This window comes from Oncorhynchus masou, unplaced genomic scaffold (assembly GCF_036934945.1).
Source record: "Oncorhynchus masou masou isolate Uvic2021 unplaced genomic scaffold, UVic_Omas_1.1 unplaced_scaffold_4526, whole genome shotgun sequence".
Classification (NCBI taxonomy): Eukaryota; Metazoa; Chordata; class Actinopteri; order Salmoniformes; family Salmonidae; genus Oncorhynchus; species Oncorhynchus masou.
This window is the reverse complement of record NW_027010921.1, coordinates 1-27589: the sequence shown is the minus strand read 5'-3', so window position 1 is coordinate 27589 and position 27589 is coordinate 1. Positions and strand designations below refer to the sequence as shown.

At 41.6% G+C, this 27589-nt stretch overlaps 2 protein-coding genes and 1 long non-coding RNA gene across 3 annotated transcripts; all 3 read left to right on the top strand.

Annotated features, from left to right (window-relative positions):
- Positions 1–465: 465 nt before the first annotated feature.
- Positions 466–5169, top strand: LOC135535156 (zinc finger protein 239-like; the record flags this gene model as incomplete). Its single annotated transcript, XM_064961870.1, has 1 exon — positions 466–5169. A coding segment is annotated over one exon (966 nt), but the record flags the coding sequence as incomplete, so codon positions are not given.
- Positions 5170–5654: 485 nt separating this feature from the next.
- On the top strand, positions 5655–16503 carry LOC135535155 (zinc finger protein OZF-like). Its single transcript, XM_064961869.1, has 3 exons — positions 5655–5720; positions 10402–10648; positions 13780–16503. Exons 2-3 carry the CDS (start codon positions 10546–10548, stop codon positions 14877–14879), a joined length of 1203 nt encoding a protein of 400 aa, XP_064817941.1. The 5' UTR covers positions 5655–5720; positions 10402–10545; the 3' UTR covers positions 14880–16503.
- A 4872-nt stretch (positions 16504–21375) lies between these two features.
- On the top strand, positions 21376–26080 carry LOC135535154 (uncharacterized). The gene is made up of 3 exons (XR_010454821.1): positions 21376–21441; positions 24410–24658; positions 25948–26080. It is a non-coding gene; the product is annotated as an uncharacterized LOC135535154 (long non-coding RNA).
- The last annotated feature ends 1509 nt before the right edge of the window (positions 26081–27589 follow it).

The following is a 27589-nucleotide window of genomic DNA, read 5'->3' as shown; positions in this document are numbered from 1 at the left end:
CTAACCCTTGTGATAGTGAGTGGAGGATGATATGAAATGAGTCTGTAGTTACTAACCCTTGTGATAGTGAGTGGAGGATGATATTAAATGAGTCTGTAGTTACTAACCCTTGTGATAGTGAGTAGAGGATGATATGAAATGAGTCTGTGTAGTTAATAACCCTTGTGATAGTGAGTGGAGAATGACAGACACGCCCCTTTTTAGCTTTCATCTCTTACCCACTTTTAGAATAGTTTTATTCCCATGTATTGTACAGCCTACTGATATGAATACATATGTCAACAGATATAGGCAGAAGAGGACTGGCCCCTCAGAGCCTGGTTCCTCTCTGTTTCTTTCTAGGTTCCTGACTTCTAGGGAGTTTTTCCTGGCTGCTGTGCTTCTACATCTGCTTGCTCTTTGGGTTTTTGTAAAGCACTTTCTGACAACTGCAGATGTAAAAAGGGCTTCATCATATACAATTGATTGACATGTATAACACACCAACTGACTGGTTCTTCTGATGTTCTTCACACAGGAGACCATGTCAGAGAGCAACAGCCGGAAGATCACAGAGCTAAGAGGTCTCACCACTGCCCACATTGTGAGGAGATTTTCCCAATTCTATCAAAGCTAAAAACACACCTAAAAATACACACTGGCGAGAACCCGTATTCCTGCTCTGACTGTGGGAAGACTTTCTCCCGCTTGGATACCTTAAAAATTCATGAACATATACATACAGGAAATAATCCGTATTCCTGTACTGACTGTGGGAAGACTTTCTCCCGATTGGATACCTTTAAAACGCATGAACGTATACATACAGGAGAGAATCCGTATTCCTGTACTGACTGTGGGAAGAGCTTCACAACATCAGGAACTCTGACAATTCATCAGAGAGTGCACACTGGAGAGAAGCCTTACTCCTGCTCTGACTGTGGGAAGAGGTTCTCTCAACATATCCATTTACAAAAACACCAACATATTCATACTGGAGAGAAGCCTTACTCCTGCTCTGACTGTGGGAAGAGTTTCTCTCAACAGAACCACTTAAAATGTCACCAGCGAATACATACAGGAGAGAAGCCTTACTCCTGCCCTGACTGTGGGAAGAGTTTCATCCGATTGGATATTTTAAAATGCCACCAGCGAATACATACAGGAGAGAAGCCTTATTCATGCTCTGAGTGTGGGAAGAGTTTCTCCCAACTGGGTAACTTAAAAACACACCAACTTATACATAAAGGAGAAAAGCCTTACTCCTGCTCTGACTGTGGGAAGTGTTTCACAACATCAACTGATGTAAAAGTTCATAAAAGAGCACACACAGGAGAGAAGCCTTACTACTGCTCTGACTGTGGGAAGAGTTTCTCCAGATTGTTTACCTTAACAACACACCAACGTATACATAAAGGAGAGAAGCCTCATCAGTTCTCTCAGACCAGCTAAAATTAGTCATTACATCACTTAACTCTCCAGAAATCATAATATACTCTATTGTGTTCCTGTTGTTTCTCACTGTGAGAAAAGGGAGCGTTATAGAATTTTAGCCTCTCTCTACTTTACTGATCAGTGAGCACCTTGTCAGTTTTGGTGTGTTTTGTTAGCTTCTACTGTAAAGATATTGAGATGACCTTGGATTTGCCCTTAGGGTTGAATACCCTCTATGAGGCTGGTTGACTGGGTGGAACTGCAGAGGGAGGCAGTATTCTCTGGGATTGAGCTTGTAGACACAACATGTATCACATAGAGATGGTGTGATGATCAGTTTTCACCACTAGTTTGGGGGGGATTATTTGATTTATTAAACAACTATTTGTTTAATTATATACAGGTTATGAAACAACTACATTTGTTTATTCAGTTGCACTTTAAAACTAGATTATCTATTTTTGTCATTGATGATGAATATGTTTAGATAGCTGCAACTTAACTGATCTTCCGATTTATAAAATAATAATAATAATACCCCCAAAATACATTCAATTGTACATGAATGTGTACTGGTCAAACTCTTTTCTTTTAATGTTAGTTATTTCATATTAGATCTGACACTATGAATGGTTCTTATGGTTGTATTCAGTTCTTCATATTAGATCTGACAGTATGAATGGTTCTTATGGTTGTATTCAGTTCTTCATATTAGATCTGACAGTATGAATGGTTCTTATGGGCTGAGTGCCTGGAGTGTTTTGGTATGACTACAGTCAGGAGTTCTCTCTGACCCTGTGATGTCACCAGGACAGAACCACATGTCTCTATTACACTCCAGCCCAGAATGTGGCAGTGATTTACAGTTAATGTTGGTTTGCACACTACCAATAAACACCATAGAAGAAGAATGTATACTTAGTGATCACACCCATTCCCCATGCTGCAAAACAATGAGTGTGCATTGTGACCACACACAATGAAACATTTTGTAAGTACATTTATTTTAAAAACATCAGGTTTTGTGTTAATTGTTTCTGGTGATGGGGAATCAAAGTTTCCTGAATCATTGAGGTCTTCCAGCCAATTGTGTTGAAAATAGGGTGAGGCACATGGGCTACTAACATCTTACTACACAACATACACTTAGTATGACTTTCTTAACAACTATACATATCTCCCTGGTATACCTGGTATATTACATCATTTATGCAGAAGTATACAAGACATTTTTGGACTCACCTTGTTGTGCTGTGCTCATTTGAACAGGAAGGTGGCGCGGCAGTCCTTCTCATGGGCTCTAGAAAGAGGCCCGAGTTCCCAACTTGGAATTCAGAGTTGGATGACCGTTCAAAATGTGTTTTTTTTCTTCTGTATTTTCACCAGTTGGAGCTTTTTTGTGACATCCAATTGGTAGTTACGATTTTTTTTCTCATTGCTGCAACTCCCCTATGGACTTGGCAAAGGTCGAGAGCCAAATAACACTGCTCGTTTAACCCAAGAGCCTAGCCGCACCAACGTGTCGGAGGAAACACTGTTGAACTGATGACCACCGTCAGCTTGCAGTCGCCCCGGCCCGCCACAAGGAGTCGCTGGAGCACCATGAGACAAGGACATCCCGGCCGGACAAACCCTCCCTAACCTGGACGATGCTGGACCAATTGTGCCCCTCCTCATGGGTCATGTGATACATGACTATCTTACAAACTAATGTAATAGTATTTATTCAACCTATAAACAAATAAAACATCCATGGACATATTTTGGGGTGACTGTAACTATAATGTTCTTATGGAGTCAAACAAAACATTCTTGCTCAGGACAGCAGGTTATACGTCTGTGAGATCTTCATAATTGTTGTAATAATCTGCCAGAACCTTATTGAACAGCGTTTACCACTTGCACCATGAACTATTAATGCAAACTCAACTAAAGCACAGTGAGAACACATTGTTGTTGGATAAATAAACTAAATATCTAACATTGTTTTCCCATTTGAACTTTGCTGTGCTTTTATATGGTTGAAAGCGCAGTGATAATAGTGGTGACGCTTCATTCAGGGCAGGTGGAACAGAGCCTGTTTTGAGCCCCACCTGTTTAGCTAAAAATAAAATGTTATTTTGGAATTAATACGTGTCACATATCAGTTTGCAAACAATGTAAAAAACAATATTGAGTTAATAAAGCCGCATACAAATATATATATATATATATACACACACACACACTACTGGTCAAACGTTTTATAACACCTACTCATTCAAGGGTTTTTCTTTATTTTTACTATTTTCTACGTTGTAGAATAATAGTGAAGACATCAAAACTATGAAATAACACATGGAATCATGTAGTAACCAAAAAAGTGTGAAACAAATCAAAATATATTTTATATTTGAGATTCTTCAAATAGCCACACTTTACCCTGATGACAGCTTTGCACACTCTTGGCATTCTCTCAACCAGCTTCATGAGGTAGTCACCTGGAATGCATTTCAATTAACAGGCGAGCCTTCTTAAAAGTTAATTTGTGGAATTTCTTTCCTTCTTAATGCATTTGAGCCAATCAGTTGTGTTGTGACAAGATATTGATCCCTCAATCAATATACCTATACAGAAGATAGCCCTATTTGGTTAAAGACGAAGTCCATATTATGGCAAGAACAGCTCAAATAAGCAAAGAGAAATAACAGTCCATCATTACCTTAAGACATGAAGGTCAGTCAATACTGAAAATGCAAGAACTTTGAAAGTTTCTTCAAGTGCAGTCGCAAAACCATCAAGCGTTTTAATGAAGCTGGCTCTCATGAGGATCACCACAGGAAAGGAAGACCCAGAGTTACCCCTGCTGCAGAGGATAAGTTCATTAGAGTTACCCCTGCTGCAGAGGATAAGTTCATTAGAGTTACCTCTGCTGCAGAGGATAAGTTCATTAGAGTTACCAGCCTCAGAAATTGCAACCCAAATAAATGCTTCACAGAGTTCAAGTAACAGACACATCTCAACATCAACTGTTCAGAGGAGACTGTGTGAATCAGGCTTCATGGTCAAATGTCTGCAAAGAAACCACTACTAAAGGACAGCAGTAAGAAGAACAGACTTGCTTGGGTCAAGAAACACGACCAATGTTCCTTAGACCGGTGGAAATTTGTCCTTTGGTCTGGAGTCCAAATTGGATATTTTTGGTTCCAACTGCTGTGTCTTTGTGATACATGGTGTAGGTGAACAGATGATCTCCGCATGTGTATTTCCCACCGTAAAGCATGGAGGAGGAGGTGTGATGGTGTGAGGGTGCTTTGGTGCTGCTTCCCTCTGCAGTTTTCTGTGGGAATGAGCTAGTAGACAACATGTATCAGATAGAGATGGTGTGATGATCAGTTTTCTGTGGGAATGAGCTAGTAGACAACATGTATCAGATAGAGATGGTGTGATGATCAGTTTTCTGTGGGAATGAGCTAGTAGACAACATGTATCAGATAGAGATGGTGTGATGATCCGTTTTCACCATTTAGTTTGGGATCATTCTTTACTACTAAATGACTATTTCTTTAATGATAAACAGGCTATGAAACGACTTCATGTATTTATTCAATTGTCTTTTCAAAACTAGCTTTATTATGTTAGTCATTGATAATGTGTTTGGGAAAACCATATTCAAGCCAACTAAATTGATCTGCCAATGAAAAATAAAGTTTGTATATGAATTTATGCTGGTCAAACTTTTGTATAATGAATTACAATAAACAATGTTTCAAGTGACATATTTAGTTTGTTTCTGAAGCCAAGGAGGACAGGAAGTTGAAATGAGCACGTCACGACACCTCTACACACTGGGACAAGCCAATTTACTAGTCACCAATATTCTCTACATCAAATCAGTGATGACTGTTCAACAGTCTTGTGGCCTGGAGATAGAAGCAGTTTCATTCTCTTGGTACCAGCTTTGATGCACCTGTACTGTCTCCACCTGATGGTAGCAGAGTGAACAGGCCGTGTCTCGGGTGGCGGAGGTTCTTGATGATCTTCTTGGCCTTCCACAGAGATCATCTACAATACATATGTAATGAGTTGAAAAATTTAGACACTAAAACAGACACCGGTTTAGTTTTTTAAACCAAATTTCTATTTGTCTAGCTAATCAATCTATCTTTTATATTCTACATGGTTTAGTAGTAGTTAGTCCATCAGTCCAATAATGTCGCTGTTGCACCGTGGTAGTGGGGGAACAGGAAGTTCCGGGTTGGCGCCACCATTCTTCGGAATAAAGAAAACGCCAAAACTGTGCTGTCCGTTTATCGTTGTTTCTACAGGTATGTAATAGCACTAATATCGAAAGAACGTCATAACATGTTAAAAAAACAAATCCGTCAATGTATTGCCACGTTTGGGAAAGGTTTTCTGGTTATGTCAAACCGAGCGAGTGAAGAACGTGATAACAAATATTTTACAAGCACACAGCGCGGTGTCCACCACACGTTTTCAATTGTGATGCTTTCATTGTTCGTACTTAGCTCAGTGTGTTTCGCCTGGGGATGTTTAGTACAAAAACGTCGTGGAAGTTGCAGATAGAAATGCTTTGAATAGAACTGACATGATTCCTTAGAATCAGAGGCATGTTTGTTCTACATAATACATTTAGGTCTGATCGTGGCCAACGTCTCCGTCCTCCCCGCGTGTCCCTACCTATGTGAAGATAGCCACAATAACGATTAGCCACAATAGTGGAATTTGCGTTTCGCTCTCAATGAAAATGATGCAAACTGATTCAAATTAATGGAATCGTGTCATATGTGGACTAGAAACGCTAAACATGTTTGGAATGTAACTTAATTTAAAATGAATTTCAATTTATTAATTTGAAAGTAGACAGAACACAACGTTTGAAATCCCACTGTGGATGTATTAGACGCATAATTGCATTGTGGACATTGTTATATGTACTTATGAAACGGGTTGGATTGTGCACCCATGAAACCGGCGATACCCACAGAATACAATTACCAAGAGTTAACACATATTAATGTCTTCGCTCTTATTGCAGGACTTTGACTGAATACTCACCTTCCCAGTCAGTCTATTACAGGGGTTCTCCACTACTATTTGAGAAGGTCCAGTCACACACATTTCCTAGGTGGCAAAGGTCCAGATGGATATTGTCATTTATTGGCATAGTTACAAACTCCCAACTTGCAATCCCAAAATCTTCACAACCCTCTTGTTGGCAGGTTTAACTGTAATAACACTCAATTCTATACATTTTTGCGATCAAAAAAGTATTATTATATTTTGGGTTTTGTGGTCCGTATCGACCCCCATTCTGAATCCGGACCGAGGTCTGTATCGACCCCCATTCTGAATCCGGAACGAGGTCTGTATCGACCCCCATTCTAAATCCGGAATGAGGTCTGTATCGACCCCCATTCTGGATCCGGACCGAGGTCTGTATCGACCCCCATTCTGAATCCGGACCGAGGTCTGAATTGACCCATTCTGGATCCGGACCGAGGTCTGTATTGACCCCATTCTGGATCCGGACCGAGGTCTGTATTGACCCATTCTGGATCCGGACCGAGGTCTGTATTGACCCCATTCTGGATCCGGACCGAGGTCTGTATTGACCCCATTCTGGATCCGGACCGAGGTCTGTATTGACCCCATTCTGGATCCGGACCGAGGTCTGTATTGACCCATTCTGGATCCGGACCGAGGTCTGTATTGACCCCATTCTGGATCCGGACCGAGGTCTGTATTGACCCATTCTGGATCCGGACCGAGGTCTGTATTGACCCCATTCTGGATCCGGACCGAGGTCTGTATCAAGACCCATTCTGGATCCGGACCGAGGTCCGTATTGACCCAGTCTGGATCCGGACCGAGGTCCGTATTGACCCCGTCTGGATCCGGACCGAGGTCCGTATTGACCCCGTCTGGATCCGGACCGAGGTCCGTATTGACCCAGTCTGGATCCGGACCGAGGTCCGTATTGACCCAGTCTGGATCCGGACCGAGGTCCGTATTGACCCAGTCTGGATCCGGACCGAGGTCCGTATTGACCCAGTCTGGATCCGGACCGAGGTCCGTATTGACCCAGTCTGGATCCGGGCCGAGGTCCGTATTGACCCCATTCTGGATCCGGGCCGAGGTCCGTATTGACCCCATTCTGGATCCGGACCGAGGTCCACCAGTTGAGCATGGAGGGTCTTTTGTTTGTGTTGGACATTCATATTGCTCTACAGTCTTACCTATGGATTGTTCAGCCTACTCAGTGACACCCACAGAACACAACTATGTAGAGTTTACACAAATATTAGCATCTCAGCTCTATTGCAGGACTCTGAAACCTCTGTTGTCCGGGAGTAGAACCCTCTGTGTTAAACGCATTGATTCTCATTGCAAATCAGCTGAGGATAACTCCTGATGAAGTTGGGTAGCTGATGGGTCTATTCAGAGCTTAAATAGACATGATTAATCACAGGAACCAGGACTAATAAAGCCAATGCAACTGACTGTTTTACAAAAGGTAGGCCTTCCACATGGATGGACATTCATAAAATTCCATTGCAGGCCGATCCTAGGATACACCCCAGTAAACACAGACCGACGTCTTTTGGATGTCATTTTTTGACTTGGAAGGCAGGAGAAATGTTCAAAAGCTCAAAGAAAATGAGCATTTGAGGATAGAAAGTGTTTAAAAAATATATATATAATAATGATTGTGGGATCATTTTGACGGTACGGGTTGCATCATTAAGTACAGCTGTTTTTATCAACACGAGATTGTTAAATGGAAACAACCTTGCTGGCAAATGTCTGATCTGTTTTCTATGCAAACTTTTTCTAAATATCGACAGAAAAGTCACTGGACAAGTTTTTGGAAACATAGAAAATTTTTCACAAGATTGGAAAGCACTACAGCAGAGTACAGGAAAGAAAAGTTTAGTTCAGTACAGTACAGAGTATAGTACAGTATAACGTACTGTATTGTACTCTACTCTAATGTACTCCGTTAGGGCTGGGCGGTATGGAATAAATATCATACAGCTGTATCTTGAGTTTTTCAAACTTCTGGGCGATTCAATATATCTACATTTAGTTTCTCTATAAATAAGCCTTGTACAATTAAAGGTCAAATACACTGCATTTTAAACAGTCATCAATAATCTAATGAATTCAGGGCTTGTGAAGTTAAACCAAGGCTAAATATAAGCATTCCACAACCATAAGACCAACTAATAATTGTATTATTTTCTCAAAATGGTTTAACCTGGTTTTTGTTGTTTTTTGCAATCACTGATCTGGCTTTCAAGTCTATGAAAATGCCCTTTTTATTGGTTACAAAATGTAACTAGAACCAGGCATAATGCACATTCACTAACAATGACTTACTTCTTGTAGCAGGCGTTGGGCTCTAGGACATTAACATGTCTCATCAACGATCTCTCAAGCCCACGTGCTCATGACTAGCCAGCGTATCTTTATATTTCTGGTTGAGCCAACTTGGATCCATTTGTTAGATAACAAGGTTGAACAGTTGAATTGTTATGAACACACCTTTCTGTCTGTCTGTAACCGGAAGGTTGCGAGTTCAAACCCCTGAGCTGACAAGGTACAAATCTGTCGTTCTGCCCCTGAACAGGCAGTTAACCCACTGTTCCCAGGCCGTCATTGAAAATAAGAATTTGTTCTTAACTGACTTGCCTGGTTAAATAAAGGTCAAATTAAAAATTAAACTGTTTGAAAAGCGTGTGAGCCTGTCCACTTTGTTCAGATGTTGAAATCAAGTGGCCAACCTTATTTCTCAGAATGAGAATGAGTGGCTAATTCCTTACGGTGCATTCGGAAAGTATTCAGACCCCTTTTCCATATTTTGTTACGTTAGCCTTATTCAAAATGTACCTCGTCAATCTACACACAGTACCCCATAATGACAAGGTGAAAAGTTTTTTTGAATTTTCTGAAAAATTTGTAAAATAATAAAAATCATTGTACACTATTTGCTGTGAGACTGTAAATTAAGATCAGGCGCATCCTGTTTGCACTGATCATCCTTGAGATGTTTCTACAACTTGGAGTCCAGCTGTGGTAAATTCAATTGATTGGACGTGATTTGGAAAGGCACATACCTGTCTATGTAAGGTCCCACTTTTGACAGTGCATGTCAGAGCAAAATCCAAGCCATGAGGTCGAAGGAATTGTCCGTAGAGCTCCAAGACAGGATTGACTCTTCCTAGAGCTGGCTCTTCCTAAACCTTTTAAGAACCTCAGACATGGGTGGAAGTTCACCTTCCAACAGGACAACGATCTTAAGCACACAGCCAAGACGATGCAGGAGTAGCTTTGGGACAAGTCTCTGAATGTCTTTGAGTAGCCCAGCCAGACCCCGGACTTGAACCAGATCGAACATCCCTGGAGAGACCTGAAAATGGCTGTGCGCCGATGCTCACCATCCAACCTGACAGAGCTTGAGAGGCTCTGCGGAGAAGAATGGGAGAAACTCCCCAAATACAGATGCGCCAAACTTGTAGCATGATACCCAAGAAGACTCGAGGCTGTAATCACGGCCAAAGGTGCTTCAACAAAGAACTGAGTAAAGAGTCTGAATACTTATGGCAATGTGATTTTCCATTTGCCAAAAATTCTACATAGCTGTTATTGCTTTGTCATTATGGGGTATTGTCTGTAGATTGATAGGGGGGGGGACACACAATTGAATCCTTTTTACAATCAGGCTGTAATGTAACACAATGTGGAATAAGTCAAGGGGTCTGAATACTTTCTGATTGCCCTGTGTGTGAATTTAGGAATGTTGTGTGGACTCATTTATAGTGTGAACCTTGTGTTTTAATTTGAAATGAATTGAATGGTTTGTTAATGCTTAGCTACCTAAGCTTGATTTAATATGCTTGATCTAATATACCTGATCTAATATAGTTTGAAAATAGTGCCAGAACTTTCAAGACTTTTTGTGCCCGTGTCTCCTTATTACTACAGGCCGACTCAGATTAAGTCTGAGGTCGGTAACATCCACAGTGAGGACAAACCCAGGCTACCTCTCCTTCCACACTGAGTCCAAACCCACAGTCACTGGGTCCTGATTGTGACAGTGGAGCCCAGTTTGCTCTGCAGGATCCAGAGATGACATCAGTGAAGCTGGAAGACTGCAGTCAAACACTGGAGCTGAATGCCAACATTAAAGATGAAGAAGAGGAGGAGAAGATTGGGACATCTGTTACTCATGGTAAGAGCAGGAGTAATAGACTGCCATACGTTTTGACCCAGTCTATTAATAGGTTCAATTCTGTAGTTTTGACAACACATATCCCTGAATGACTGGTCTATCTGGAGTGATCAGAGAACAGACTAAAGAAGTGAAGTAGACCAACTGCCAGTGTTTTAGGGTTCTATTATGAAATGAGTCTGTGTGGTTTCTAACCCTTGTGATAGTGAGTGGAGGATGATATGACTCATCATTTTCACCCCCTTTTTGGCTTAGGTTGTTGAATGGCTTTTAAGGCTGACCCAATTTAGTCGATTGGTCGATAGGCTGTTGGTCGACCAATATGTTTAGTCCAGCAGTGGCATATATATATATATATATATATATATATATATCAATAAAATAATGTATGGCACACAAGACACCTGTCAGATTCAAGCCTGTCTGGGTGGACTAGTCCATTGCCTGTCTGAGTGGACTAGTCCATTTGCCTGTCTGGGTGGACTAGTCCATTTGCCTGTCTGGGTGGACTAGTCCATTTGCCTGTCTGGGTGGACTAGTCCATTTGCCTGTCTGGGTGGACTAGTCCATTGCCTGTCTGGGTGGACTAGTCCATTTGCCTGTCTGAGTGGACTAGTCCATTTGCCTGTCTGGGTGGACTAGTCCCCATTGCCTGTCTGGGTGGACTAGTCCCCATTGCCTGTCTGGGTGGACTAGTCCCCATTGCCTGTCTGGGTGGACTAGTCCCCATTGCAGAGGCCGCGGTGATGGCACACCAGTATCACCAGTAGTACTTTTACTGTTAATTCACATAATTTCTAATCTACAATGTTTGTTTAATTATGGTAATGCATTCAATATATTATTATTACAACAGTCTTATCGTTGTCATTGTAAGAGTTTACACATTGTTTGCAAAGGAACAACCTTGGCTCTACTTGTGAGAAAAACGTTTTGGTTTATTTCATTGCATTTACGAGTTGTCAATTTATTCATTGACAGGAGTGCTCCAAACAATAGACAATCTTGAGTAAGGACACGCACGTATGCTACCTGACCTGATTACACATAGAAGTAGGCCTATAGCCTACCTGACCTGATTACACATAGAAGTAGGCCTATAGCCTACCTGACCTGATTACACATAGAAGTAGGCCTATAGGCTCCCTGTCCTGATTACACATAGAAGTAGGCCTATAGCCTACCTGGCCTGATTACACATAGAAGTAGGCCTATAGCCTACCTGGCCTGATTACACATAGAAGTAGGCCTATAGGCTCCCTGGCCTCTGTGTAAATGCAGGCCTATAGGCTACCTGGCCTCTGTGTAAATGCAGGCCTATAGGCTACCTGGCCTCTGTGTAAATGCAGGCCTATAGGCTCCCTGGCCTCTGTGTAAATGCAGGCCTATAGGCTCCCTGGCCTCTGTGTAAATGCAGGCCTATAGGCTCCCTGGCCTCTGTGTAAATGCAGGCCTATAGGCTCCCTGGCCTCTGTGTAAATGCAGGCCTATAGGCTCCCTGGCCTCTGTGTAAATGCAGGCCTATAGGCTCCCTGGCCTCTGTGTAAATGCAGGCCTATAGGCTCCCTGGCCTCTGTGTAAATGCAGGCCTATAGGCTCCCTGGCCTCTGTGTAAATGCAGGCCTATAGGCTCCCTGGCCTCTGTGTAAATGCAGGCCTATAGGCTCCCTGGCCTCTGTGTAAATGCAGGCCTATAGGCTCCCTGGCCTCTGTGTAAATGCAGGCCTATAAATGTGCCCATTGAGGGATCTTATAATATTTCTGATTGTCTTAACTCATTGGACAAGAAAAGGCGCAACTCTCACTCATAATGACTTTGTTTTTTTTAAATTAAGCAAGTTTAAAATATTGCCGTTTGAAGGTCATTGAAGACCGAAACGTCAATCTTTTAAACTTGCTTAACAAAACTAAGATTTTTTTAAATGGTGAGAGTGTTGCACCTTTTCCTGTTCAATGATGTTTACACATTTTTAGGTTCCACCTCTACTCATGTAGGTTGAGCACCTCCAACTTCTTTCCAATTTTGATTGTCTTAACTCACCATCACTGTGGAGTTTCTCAGTCATTTTTCTGCACCTCAAACAGCAAGTAAACAAAGTCTGTTTTTACAACCAGTGAGAAAGACAACAGTTCCTCAATGTAGCCTATTTTACTCATATGTTCAGCTCTCTTCCTTTCGATAACGAGTCAGCATGAAAGGGGAAAAATGTCATGCTCTGATCCGGTTTAACGCCATAAAATAGGCCTACCTGATTACTTCTCATCCGTTGCGCAAATAGCCTACAGCTGTGTCTGTCTTTCCTGAGCTCACTGGCCAAGGAAACTCTTGAGGGCCTAGAATAGTTTATACAATGTTGCAAGTTTGCTAGCACAGGCCAGACCAAATTACTAGTTGGATGCAATGTTTAAAGTTCCTTGCAGACAGGCCATGTGTTGCCAATGTGATTTATAGAATATTTATTTTCATCATGTTCTACATGCAGGCTGCAGTGTTTTTGTTGGCTATTTGTAGTCTGTTTTTACATATTGGCAATAGAAGTAACTTTTTGAATGGAATCATTTTAATTTAGATATCATTTATTGACCACATGACATTGATTTGAGACACGAAGACGTTATTTTAAATTAAATTAAAAGGTTCCATGAAAACCATAACTGACACGCAGATCAGTAGAAATGGCAGGATAATCTGCCACTCCAAATGGAAAAATGTGTAGACTGCTGGTGTAGCCTATTATCGGCCACTTCAGGAGGGTAACAGCAGAATCTGAGAAGGCCAGCAGCAGTGGGAGGGAGGAGGGTCCCTGGGTCAGGTTGATCTCTGGCTCCCTCTTTAGTAATTTTTGTCTTGATTTTTTTTTTTTACAATTTATTGCCGTGCTTAAAGCATAACACAAGCTCAGTAGCCTACATATATTTGATTTTATTCAAACAAAGAGTGTGTCTAATATTTGGAAAAATACACGTTTTAAAATGTATACCAATCGATTGGTCGAAAGAACAGACGACTGTCGATTTTTTTTTTTTGGCACGGCCCTAATAGCTTTATTCCCTGTATTGTACAGCCTACTGTTATGAAGTCATATGTATATCACACCAACTGACTGGTTCTTCTGATGTTGTTCACACAGGAGAACATGTTGAGACATTCTCTACGTCCAGAGAGCAACAGCAGGAAAATCACAGAGCTAAGAGGTCTCATCCCTGCCCACATTGTGAGGAGATTTTCCCATTTCTATCAAAACTAAAAATACACCTAAAAATACACACAGGAGAGAATTTGTATTCCTGCACTGACTGTGGGAAGAGTTTAAAAACATCACAGGCTCTGACAGTTCATCAGAGAGTGCACACTGGAGAGAAACCTTACTCCTGCTCTGATTGTGGGGAGCGTTTCTCTCATCAGAGCAACTTAAAAACACACCAACGTATACACACAGGGGAGAAGCCTTACTACTGCTCTGACTGTGGAAAATGTTTCACAACATCAACTGGGCTAAGAGTTCATCAGAGAACACACACAGGAGAGAAGCCTTACTTCTGTTCTGACTGTGGGAGGAGTTTCATAACATCAAGGACTCTGACAGTACATCAGAAAATGCACACTGGAGAGAAACCTTACTACTGCTCTGATTGTGGGGAGAGTTTCTCTCAACAGAGCAATTTTAAAACACACCAACGTACACACACAGGAGATAAGCCTTACTACTGCTCTGACTGTGGGAAGGGTTTCTCTCAACAGATCCACTTAAAATGTCACCAGCGAATACACACCGGAGAGAAGCCTTACTGCTGCTCTGAGTGTGGGAAGGGTTTCTCCCAACAGAGCAACTTAAAATGTCATCAACGCATACATAAAGGAGAGAAGCCTTACTCCTGCTCTGACTGTGGGAAGTGCTTCACAACATCAACTGAGCTAAAAGTTCATCAAAGAGGACACACAGGAGAGAAACCTTACTCCTGCTCTGACTGTGGGAAGAGTTTCTCCCAACAGGGCAGCTTAAAAATACACCAACGTATACATAAAGGAGAGAAGCCTTACTCCTGCGCTGACTGTGGGAAGTGCTTCACAACATCAACTGAGCTAAAAATTCATCAAAGAAGACACACAGGAGAGAAGCCTTACTTCTGCTCTGACTGTCAGAAGAGTTTCTCCCAATTGGCTACCTTAAAAACACATCAACGTATACATAAAGGCAAGAAGCCTCATCAGTTCTCTCAGGCCAGTTAAGATTAGTCACTCCATCGCTTCATTCTCATCTCATAAAGGAAGTGGTAACAGGGAATTTGGTAACATTAAGACGAACACTATTGTAATCCTATTGTTTCTCATTGACAACTGTGCAGAGGGGGTGGTGCTGGAGATGAATATTCAATTGAATATGAAGTTGAAACATTTAAACATTTTCCTTTTAAGGCAAAAACAATAGGAGGGTGGTTGGTTGGTCGGGGTGGATGGGTCTGCATATACAGTGCCTTGCGAAAGTATTCGGCCCCCTTGAACTTTGCGACCTTTTGCCACATTTCAGGCTTCAAACATAAAGATATAAAACTGTATTTTGTTTTTGTGAAGAATCAACAACAAGTGGGACACAATCATGAAGTGGAACGACATTTATTGGATATTTCAAACTTTTAAAAAAAATCAAAAACTGAAAAATTGGGCGTGTTGGGGACAGTCTGAGCACTGAGCACTGATGGAGGGATTGTGCGTTCCTGGTGTAACTCGGGCAGTTGTTGTTGCCATCCTGTACCGCAGGTGTGATATTCGGATGTACCGATACTGTGCAGGTGTTGTTACACGTGGTCTGCCACTGTGAGGACGATCAGCTGTCCGTCCTGTCTCCCTGTAGCGCTGTCTTAGGCGTCTCACAGTACGGACATTGCAATTTATTGCCCTGGCCACATCTGCAGTCCAATGAAGATCTGTGAAGTTATTTGGATTTTTACGAATTATATTTGAAAGACAGGGTCCTGAAAAAGGGATGTTTCTTTTTTTGCTGAGTTTATATAGTGTACTCAGCATGTTAAGTTAGCATGCAACTATTTAGCATGTTAATTAACGTTAACATCAAATTGGAATAAGTAAAATAGCATACGTATTGCATATTTGTAACATATTGTAATTCGTAACATACTTATACATCCTACAAGTCGTATTATATTGTACGACTCATATTACATTCGTAGGCCAATGTCATGGAACATAATATACTGGTGTCATACTAAAGTGAGCGGTATGGATTTTTGTAAGATATAATACGTTTTGATCTGACACCAAGTTGTCCCTCAGGGCTTTGACCATTGTTGCATCTGTGGCTCGCTCTGGATGGGCGTCTATCAGATGACTTATGTGATGTAGATGTCGAGCGGCTTCACTGCAAATAGATTGTATGTTTTAAATATTCAACAATGATAATAAAATAAAAAGCTATTCCTCTGTAGGTAGAGCGAGTGTGATGATGATCAGTTCTCTGTGGGAAGGAGTTAGTAGATACAACATGTATCAGATAGAGATGGTGTGATGATCAGTTTTCTGTGGGAATGAGTTAGTAGATACAACATGTATCAGATAGAGATGGTGTGATGATGATCAGTTCTCTGTGGGAATGAGTTAGTAGATACAACATGTATCAGATAGAGATGGTGTGATGATCAGTTTTCAACATTAGTTTGGGTGGGTTCTTTTTTTGCAACATGACTTTTGTTTAATGATACACAGGCTATGAAATGACTACATGTTTATTACATTGTCTTATAAAACTAGATTGATTACTTTAGTAGTCATTGATACATTTATTTGGATAACTGCAATGAATGTAATTGATCTATGACAAGTAAACATTCTACATGAATTTGTGCTGGTTTAACCTTTTGTGTTTTCTATATAGTTAACCCAAAAAAACTATGTTTTTGTTTAATTCATGGCATTCAAAATATCTATCTCGTCAAAACATGTCACTACAGCTTTACACATCACCATTGGGACAATCCAATTTGCTACAATTCATACAAATTAATGTTTTGCAGTGTAAAGGACTTGAATGTTTCTTATTAAATTACAGTTAAATAAAACAAAAACAAATTGTAATTTTTAAAGTGTTTTATAGGGTACCAAAGTCCAGGGACAGCATTACCACCACAAATCAACAATGACCCACTTACTGTTGGGGAATGGAACCAGAGAGGAAGGTCCTTTCTCACACCACATTACTCAATTCAAAAGACCTTTTCCACAACCCATTGTTAGAGCTCAATATATGCCCAGGACAATATTGAGGGTCACACTGTTGTAATGCCCAGTTGATTATGTAAATAGTCTTGTAGAACTCTGGTATTGATGGTTCATTTCAGGGAGAGTCATTGATATGAATGTTCAGAGTGATGGCCCACATCTACCACAACCTTTCCTATTGTGTTAGCCAGCACCACAGCATTTTAGCAAGCTATTGTTCAAATTGTGTTCATATGTACATTACAATTTTAATTTATTTTTATTTTCTACTAGGCAAGTCAGTTAAGAACAAATTCTTATTTTCAATGATGGCCTAGGAACAGTGCGTTAACTGCCTGTTCAGGGGCAGAACGACAGATTTGTACCTTGTCAGCTCGGGGATTTGAACTTGCAACCATTCGGTTACTAGTCCAACGTTCTAACCACTAGGCTACCCTGCCTCCCAAGAGGGTGAGGCATGCACAGGGGAGGATGTTGATCCCAGACTTCTATTTAGGACTGGGATACTATTCAGAGTTGACAAACACACTCCAAACCTACAGTCACTGGGCCCTGATTGTGACAGTGGAGCCCAGTTTGCTCTGCAGGATCCAGAGATGGCATCAGTGAAGCTGGAAGACTGCAGTCAAACACTGGAGCTGAATGTCAACATTAAAGATGAAGAAGAGGAGGAGAAGATTGGGAAATCTGTTAATCATGGTAAGAGCAGGTTCTGTCTAACTATAAATTATCTTGATAAATTAGACCTCCATAAATTATCACCCAGTCTATTGTTAGGTTGAATTCTGTAGTTCTGACATCCAATTCTCTTCAACGCTTTTGAATGAGGAAAATGTGGAATTGGAATTTGGGATACTTTGTGAATTTACTAATTTAAATGGAATTGACCCTGACAGTTGATAACCCTTGCGATAATGAGTGGGGGATGATATAGCTAACACTTTTCAAAGGGAAGTTGGTTTTGAAGTTTCTGAATATGAGAGATTAAGATCAGTAAAACATATATTTACCTGTATTTAGCACCTTTAAAAAAAACTTCAATATATACTTAAAATGTTTTTTACTGGTACCTGCTACATTGACACTTGTGGGCGTCCTAGAGAAAAATGTACTTGTTCGTGAGTCTCAGCGTGTAGGCTGAACTTTTCTGACGATACAGACAGGAGTTGGTATCTCCTAGTCTGACAAACAACACCGCAGCTCTGCCACGGAAGGACGACGTCAGCGGATGCGGCGGATTGAGACGCAGCCCATGCAATAATACCTCTAATGCGCAAACAGAAGGATTTTGATGGGGATTTCCTTATTATTATGCTCACCAAGTGTTGGCTAGCTAACTGCAGAGGCATAACTGTAGCTAGCTAACGTTAGCAAACGTACTTAACTAAATTTACCTAGGTAGCAAACGTTAGCTGGCGATATTATTAGGCCTACCAACTAGGCCAGCTCGCTAACAAAGTTATAGCTTGTTAGCTTGTGTACAATGTGCTAACTTATAGCTTGTGCTATATGTTATAGCACATTGTACAGAATATACTTTCCATGTAGTATATTGAGTTTGTTTTTGTATTAGCTAGCTAGTTTTCTAACATTGACGAGCTACTGTAGCTAGCTAAATTACCCAACCGACAGCTGGCAAATAGCTATGCTAAGTTCGCTGTTCGCTGCTAGCTAGCGGGGCGCACCTTTGTGTGAAGTTAGCCACAATAAGCATTATAAATAACAGTGGAATTTACGGTTCGCCTTCATAATAAAAGTCCCACATTCGAAACAACGGGGTGAGGTCAATATTGGGTTAGTATTACATATCTTTCGTGTTAGTATGCACTTTTCTAGCTAGCTGGATAACCCAATAACTAGTTATCAAGGCCTAGGTAGCTATAGCCCTAAACTATCGAAAGCATGTTGATGATAACTATTGTACGATAATGTTGTGTCTAAATTGTCATACATTATTCTCTACCACAGATTTCCACAAGATGTCAGATTCCAGGATGGGAAAATACTTACTAGAAAGAAACATATGACAACAGAGACAGAGTTGTTGATTTCCATTGTTATTTGTAACATTAAAAAGGGGAGAAAAGCCAATCCTGTTTTTCTAAATGAGTTGCAGTGCATTTGGAAAGTATTCAGACCCTTGTCTTTTTCCACATTTTGTTACACTACAGCCTTATTCTGAAAATGATTAAATTAAAATGTCCTCTGCAATCTACACACAATACCCCATAATGCCAAAGCGAAAACAGGTTTTTATATATTTTTTTTCAAAATATATCTTTAAAAAAACAACCTTATTAACATAAGTATTCAGACCCTTTGCTGTGAGACTCGAAATTGAGCTCTGGTGCATCCTGTTTCCACTGATCATCCTTGAGATGTTTCTACAACTTGATTGGAGTCCAGATGTGGTAAATTCAATTGATTGGACATGCTTTGGAAACACACCTGTCTATGTAAGGTCCCACAGTTACCAGTGCATGTTGGAGCTGAAACCAAGCCATGAGGTCAAAGGAATTGTCCGTAGAGCTCGGAGACCGGATTGTATCGAGGCACAAATCTGGGGAAGGGAACCAAAAAATATCTGCAGCATTGAAGGTCCCCAAGAACACAGTGGCCTCCATCATTCTTAAATGGAAGAAGTTTGGAACCACCAAGACACTTGCTCGAGCTGGCCGCCCGGCCAAACTGAGCAACCGGGGGAGAAGGGCCTTGGTCAGGGAGGTGACCAAGAACCTCATAGTCACTCTGACAGAGCTCTAGAGTTCCTCTGTGGAGATGGGAGAACCTTCCAGAATGACAACCAGCACTCCAAAAATAACCATGACAACCAGCACTCCAACAATAAGGCTTTTATGGTAGATTAGCAAAAATTAAAAATAATTTATAAAAAATGTCTAAACCTGTTTATTATTGTCATTATGGGGTATTGTGTGTAGATCGACGAAGAATAAAAAAACAAACAATTTAATACATTTTTGAATAAGGATGTAATGTAACAATGTGGAAAAAGTCAAGGGGTCTGAATACATTCCCGAAGTCATTTGTCACCCAGTACAGCCAGAAGAGGACTGGGCACTGCTCGGATCCTGGTTCCTCTCTAGGTTTCTTCCTAGGTTCCTTCCTTTTAGGGAGTTTTTCATTGCCACTGGGCATCTGCATTGCGGGGTTTTAGTCTTGGCAAAAAAAGCCTGTTAGCCTCTCTTTACTTTCCTGATCAGTATTCGCCTTGTCAGTTTTGGTGTGTTTTGTTCGCTTCTACTGTAAAGATATTGATATGACCTTGGATTTGCCCTGCGGGTTGAATATCCTCTGTGAGGCTGGTTGACTGGGTGGTACTGCCTCCCCCTCTGTGGGAATGAGCTGGTAGACATAACATGTATCAAATAGAGATGGTGTGATGATCAGTTTTCACCATTCGGTTGGGTGGATTATTTTTGTTTATTAAATAGTATTTAAAAACTAGACTAGTTATTCATTATGAATATGTTTGGATAACTTAATTGAAGCCTGCTTAATGTATCTTCCAATGAGAAGTTAAGATTGTACATTAATTTATACTGGCCAAACCCTTCTCTTTTGTGTAACAAATTACAAAAAAAACATACTTTAAGTGTCATAGTTAGTGCTTTTCTGAAGCTTAACAAGACAGGAAGTTGAAATGAGCATTACAAAGCTAAATCTGACCTATTCTCTAACATGTTTTGTCAGCATAAGCAGCTGTGAGACCTGGTAGAGTACTGCAACTGTATTGATCTACTGAGTCATTGTAGTTTTTTTGGGGTTAACTTTACAGTAAATGTAATGCTTTTGTTTAATTCATGAAATTCCAACAAATATATCTGTATTTATCTACACAATACCTGTCATGACACCTCTACACACTGGGACAAGCCACTTTACTAGTCACCAATATTCTCTACATCAAATCAGTGATGACTGTTCAACAGTCTTATGGCCTGGAGATAGAAGGGGCTTCATTCTCTGTCCCAGCTTTGATGCTCCTGTACTGTCTCCTACTGCTAGTGGCGGCAGGTAGCCTAGTGGTCAGAGTGAGCTGACAAGTTAACTATCTGTTGTTAACCCACTGTTCCCCGGGCGCCGAAGACGTGGATGTCGATTATGGCAGCCCCTCGCACCTCTCTGATTCAGAGGGATTTGGTTAAATGCTGATGACACATTTCAGTTGAAGCCGTTTGGTTGTACAACTGACTAGGTTACCCCTTTCCGAGATGGTAGCAGGGTGAACAGGCCGTGTCTCTGGTAGCTGAGGTTCTTGATGATCTTCTTGGCTTTCCACAGAGATAATCTACAATGCATATGTAATGAGTTTAAAAACGTAGACACTAAAACAGACAAAAACAAGGCTTATTTGTCTAGCTAATCAATCACACTTTTATATTCTATATGGTTTAGTAGTAGTTAGTCCATCAGTCCAATAATGTCGCTGTTGCACTGTGGTAGTGGGGGGAACAGGAAGTTCCGGGTTGGTGCCCGCCATTCTACAGAGTAAAGAAAACGCCAGAACTGTGCTGACCATTTATCTTTATTATTACAGGTATGTAATAGAACGTTTAAACTGGTTAATGTCGAAATAACGTTTGGGAAAGGTTTTGTGTCAAACCGAGTGAGTGAAGAACGTGAGAAAAAAACATTTACAAGCACACTGAGCGGTGTCCACCACACGTTTTCAATTGTGAGGCTTTCATTGTTCGTATACAGCTCAGTGGGTTTCGCCTGGGAATGTTCAGTACAAAAACGCTGTGGAAGTTGCAGATAGAAATGCCTTGAATAGAACTGACACGATTCCTTAGAATCAGAGGCATGTTTGTTCTACATAATACGTTTATATCTGATCGTGGCCAACGTCTCCGTCCTCCCCGCTTGTCCCTACCTATGTGAAGATAGCCACAATAACGATTAGCCACAATAGTGGAATTTGCGGTTGAACCTCAAAGTAAAAGTACCTAATTTAAAGTGATAAACGGATAGAAAATAGTGGAATCATTCCATATTTGGGCTAGATAATGATAACATGATTGGAATGTTACTTAATTTAAAAATGAATTACAATAATTGATTAAATTGAGAGAAAAAAAGAGAAAAGAACGTTTGAAATCCCACTGTGTATATGTTGGACTGCATAATTTGCTTTGGGGACATTTTTATATGTACTTATGAAGCGGGTTGGATTGTGCACCCAGGAAACAGGTGATACCCACAGAAAACGATTACCAAGAGTTAACACATATTAGTGTCTTAGCTCTTATTGCAGGACTTTAACTGAAAAATCACCTTCCCAGTCAGTCTATTGCAGGGGTTCTCCAGTACTATTTGAGAAGGTCCAGTCACACACATTTCCTAGGTGGCAAAGGTCCAGATGGATATTGTCATTTATTTGCGTAACAAACTCCCAACTTGCAACCCCAAAATCTTCACAACCCTCTTGTTGGCGGCAGGTTTAAATGTAATATCACACAATTCTATACATTTTGAGATGGGGCAACATTTTTTGTTGTTGCAGTTTTAAAGCTAATTTCCTGCAATTTTACACATTTCCATGTCTTATGTGTTTATATGATACCAGGGGTCGAAGCCCAACCAAAAAAGTATTATTATATAGCTTTTGGGTTCCGTGGTCTGTATTGACCCCATTCTGGATCCGGACCGAGGTCTGTATTGACCCCATTCTGGATCCGGACCGAGGTCTGTATTGACCCCATTCTGGATCCGGACCGAGGTCTGTATTGACCCCAGTCTGGATCCGGACCGAGGTCTGTATTGACCCCATTCTGGATCGGACCGAGGTCTGTATTGACCCCATTCTGGATCCGGACCGAGGTCTGTATTGACCCCAGTCTGGATCCGGACCGAGGTCTGTATTGACCCCATTCTGGATCCGGACCGAGGTCTGTATTGACCCCAGTCTGGATCCGGACCGAGGTCTGTATTGACCCCAGTCTGGATCCGGACCGAGGTCTGTATTGACCCCATTCTGGATCCGGACCGAGGTCTGTATTGACCCCAGTCTGGATCCGGACCGAGGTCTGTATTGACCCCATTCTGGATCCGGACGAGGTCTGTATTGACCCCATTCTGGATCCGGACCGAGGTCTGTATTGACCCCATTCTGGATCCGGCCGAGGTCCACCAGTTGAGTATGGAGGGTCTTTTGTTTGTGTTGGACATTCATATTGTACTCTACAGTCTTACCTATGGATTGTTCAGTCTACTCAGTGACGCCCACAGAACACAACTATGTAGAGTTTACACAAATATTAGTATCTCAGCTCTATTGCAGGACTCTGAAACCTCTGTTGTCCGGGAGTTGGACCCCGTCAGCTAAATTGTCATGATCATCAGTGGTTTCAAGTTTCTCTGTACATTTTTGACGAGATGATAACAGCAATAAATTAATACTTCTGCATTTCCCTCTGTGTAAACACATTGATTCACATTGCAAATATACTCTGGATAACTCCTGATGAAGTTGGGTAGCTGATGGTCCTATTCAGAGCTTAAATAGACAACATGATTAGTCACAGGAACCAGGACTAATAAAGCCAATGCAACTGGCTGTTTTACTAACGGTAGGTCTTCCACATGGATGGACATTCATAAAGTTATAGGCCGACACTGTAGGATACACCGCAATAAACACTGTAGGATACACCCCAGTAAACACTGTAGGATACACCCCAGTAAACACGGACCGACGTCTTTTGGATGCCTTTTTTGACTTGGCCCAAACATTAGACCGGACCAGATCTGAACCAATCACATCACTAGGCAGGCTTTCATTGACCTGGGTGCGTACGACAAAAGTCATGTGACAAAAAACCTTTGCGGCGGCAGGTATGAGAAATGTTATAAACATGTTTTAAATTTTTTTGCAAATTTACAAAAGAATTCAAAACAAATGCTTTATTTCCATAAGTATTCAGACCCTTTGCTATGAGACTCAGAATCGAGCTCAGGTGCATCCTGTTTCCATTGATCATCCAAGATGTTTCTACAACTTGATTGTTGTCCACCTGTAGTAAATTCAATTGATCGGACATGATTTGGAAAGGCACACGCCTGCCTATATAAGGTCCCACATTTGACAGTGCATTTCAGAGCAAAAACCAAGCCATGAGGTCGAAGGAATTGTCCGTAGAAGCTCTGAGACAGGATTGACTCTTCCTAGAGCTGGCCGCCCGGCCAAACTGGGCAATAGGGGGAGTAGGTCCTTGGTCAGGGACGTGACCAAGAACCCAAAGGTCACTCTGACAGAACTCCAGACTTCCTCTGTGGAAATGGGAGAACTTTCCAGAAGGAAAACCATCCATGCAGCACTCCACAAGTCAGTCCTTTATTGTAGAGTGGCCAGACGGAAGCAACTCCTTAGTAAAGGCACATGACAGCCCGGTGAATTGAATGTTTTGTTGTCAGCTCTTAGCTACCTGATCTAATATAGTTTGAGAATAAAGATTGTGTCAGAACTTTCAACTCATTTTTGTGTACTTTTCTCTTTATTACTACAGGCCGACTCAGATTAAGTCTGAGGCCGGTAACATCAAAAGTGAGGACAAACCCAGCCTTCCTCTCTCCTTCCACACGGAGTCCAAACCTACAGTCACTGGGTCCTGATTGTGACAGTGGAGCCCAGTTTGCACTGCAGGATCCAGAGATGGCATCAGTGAAGCTGGAAGACAGCAGTCAAACACTGGAGCTGAATGTCAACATTAAAGATGAAGAAGAGGAGGAGAAGATTGGGAAATCTGTTTCTCATGGTAAGAGCAGGTTCTAACTATATCTTCAGAAGTTTGAGTAATAGACCTCCATAAGTTATGACCAGTCTATTGATAGGTTGAATTCTGTAATTCTGACATCACACATCCCTGAACAACTGGGTTATCTGGAGTGATCAGAGAGGAGACTAAAGAAGTGGAGTAGACAAACTGACAGTGTTTTAAAGTTCTATGAAATGAGTCTGTGTAGTTACTAACCCTTCTGATAATGAGTGGAGGATTATATGACTCATAATTGGGGTGGCAGGGTAGCCTAGTGGTTAGAGCGTTGGACTAGTAACCGAAAGATTGCAAGTTCGAATCCCTGAGCTGACAAGGTACAAATCTGTCGTTCTGCCCCTGAACAGGCAGTTAACCCACTGTTCCAAGGCCGTCATTGAAAATAAGAATTTGTTCTTAACTGGCTTGCCTAGTTAAATAAAGGTTAAAAAAAAAAAATAATAATAATATTCACCCCTTTCTGCCCTCAACTGTGGAATAGCTTTTAGGGTGGACCCCATTTAGTCGACTGGTCAATTTTTGGTCAATAGGCTGTTAGTCGACCAAGATTTTTTTTAGTCGAGCAGTGGCAAATATACAGTACCAATGTATTTTCTACATTGTAGAATAATACTGACGACATCAAAACTACGAAATAACACATGGAACCATGTTGTAACCAAAAAAGTGTTAAACAAATCAAAATATATTTTAAATTCTTCAAAGTAGCCACCCTTTGCCTTGATGACAGCTTTGCACACTCTTGGCATTCTCTCAACCAACTTCATGAGGAATGCTTTTCCAACAGTCTTGAAGGGGTTCCCACATATGCTGAGCACTTGTTGGCTGCTTTTCCTTCACTCTGCGGTCCAACTCAATTGGGTTGAGGTTGGTTGATTGTGGAAGTCATCTGATGCAGCAGTCCGTCACTCTCCTTCTTGGTGTGTTGGGTCACTGTCCTGTTGAAAAACAAATAATAGCCCCACTAAGCGCAAACCAGTTGGGATGGCGTATCGCTGCAAAATGCTGTGGTAGCCATGCGGGTTAAGTGTGCCTTGAATTCTAAATAAATCACTGACAGTGTCACCAGCAGAGCACCCCCACACAATCACACCTGCTCCTCCATGCTTCATGGTGGGAAGGAGGACCAAGTCTGCGCCTCACAAAGACACGGTGGTTTTATATCAAAAATCTCAGTTGATGTTGGGATGTCTGTTACTTGAACTCTATGAAGCAGTTATTTGGGCTGCAATTTTTGAGGCTGGTAACTCTAATGAACTTATCCTCTGCAGCAGAGTCTGGGTCTTCCTTTCCTGTGGCGGTCCTCATGAGAGCCAGTTTCATCATTGCACTTGATGGTTTTTGCAAATGTACTTGAAGAAACTTTCAAAGTTCTTGACATCTTCCGGATTGACTGACCATGTATTAAGGTACTGATGGACTGTCATTTCTCTTTGCTTATTTGAGCAGTTATTGTCATAATATGGATTTGGTCTTTTACCAAATAGGGCTATCTTCTGTATACTACCCCTACCATGTCACAACACAACTGATTGGCCCAAACGCATTAAGAAGATAAGAAATTCCACAAATGAACTTTTAACAAGGCACACCTGTTAATTGAAATGCATTCCAGGTGACTACCTCATGAAGCGGGTTGAGAGAATGCCAAGAGTGTGCATCGCTGTCATCAAGGCAAAGGGTGTCTACTTTGAAGAATCTCAAATATAAAATTAACTTTGATTTGTTTAACACTTTTTTTGGTTACATCATGATTCCACAAGTGTTATTTCATAGTTTTGATGTCTTCACTATTATTCTACAATGTAGAAAATAGTAAAAGTAAAGAAAACCCTTGAATGAGTCGGTGTGTACAAACTTTTGACTGGTACTGAATATATAAAAAATGTATGACACACGAGACATCTGTCTGATTCACGCCTGTCAGAGTGGACTAATCCATTTGCCTGTCAGAGTAGACTAGTCCATTGCCTGACTGAGTGAACTAGTCCATTGCCTGTCTGAGTAGACTAGTCCATTGCCTGTCTGGGTGGACTAGTCCATTGCCTGTCTGAGTGGACTAATCCATTTGCCTGTCAGAGTGGACTAGTCCATTTGCCTGTCTGGGTGGACTAGTCCATTTGCCTGTCTGGGTGGACTAGTCCATTTGCCTGTCTGGGTGGACTAGTCCATTTGCCTGTCTGGGTGGACTAGTCCATTTGCCTGTCTGGGTGGACTAGTCCATTTGCCTGTCTGGGTGGACTAGTCCATTTGCCATTTTGTCTGGGTGGACTAGTCCATTTGCCTGTCTGGGTGGACTAGTCCATTTGCCTGTCTGGGTGGACTAGTCCATTTGCCTGTCTGGGTGGACTAGTCCATTTGCTCGTCTGGGTGGACTAGTCCATTTGCCTGTCTGGGTGGACTAGTCCATTTGCCTGTCTGGGTGGACTAGTCCATTTGCCTGTCTGGGTGGACTAGTCCATTTGCCTGTCTGGGTGGACTAGTCCATTTGCCTGTCTGGGTGGACTAGTCCATTTGCCTGTCTGGGTGGACTAGTCCATTTGCCTGTCTGGGTGGACTAGTCCATTTGCCTGTCTGGGTGGACTAGTCCATTTGCCTGTCTGGGTGGACTAGTCCATTTGCCTGTCTGGGTGGACTAGTCCATTTGCCTGTCTGGGTGGACTAGTCCATTTGCCTGTCTGGGTGGACTAGTCCATTTGCCTGTCTGGGTGGACTAGTCCATTTGCCTGTCTGGGTGGACTAGTCCATTTGCCTGTCTGGGTGGACTAGTCCATTTGCCTGTCTGGGTGGACTAGTCCATTTGCCTGTCTGGGTGGACTAGTCCATTTGCCTGTCTGGGTGGACTAGTCCATTTGCCTGTCTGGGTGGACTAGTCCATTTGCCTGTCTGGGTGGACTAGTCCATTTGCCTGTC

Excerpts from the sequence above, each read along its gene's own strand:
- LOC135535155 (XM_064961869.1), top strand. The coding sequence starts at position 10,546 with ATGACATCAGTGAAGCTGGAAGACTGCAGTCAAACACTGGAGCTGAAT. Across the intron at positions 10,649-13,779 it reads TGGGACATCTGTTACTCATG|GAGAACATGTTGAGACATTC; the intron begins GTAAGAGCAGGA and ends TTGTTCACACAG.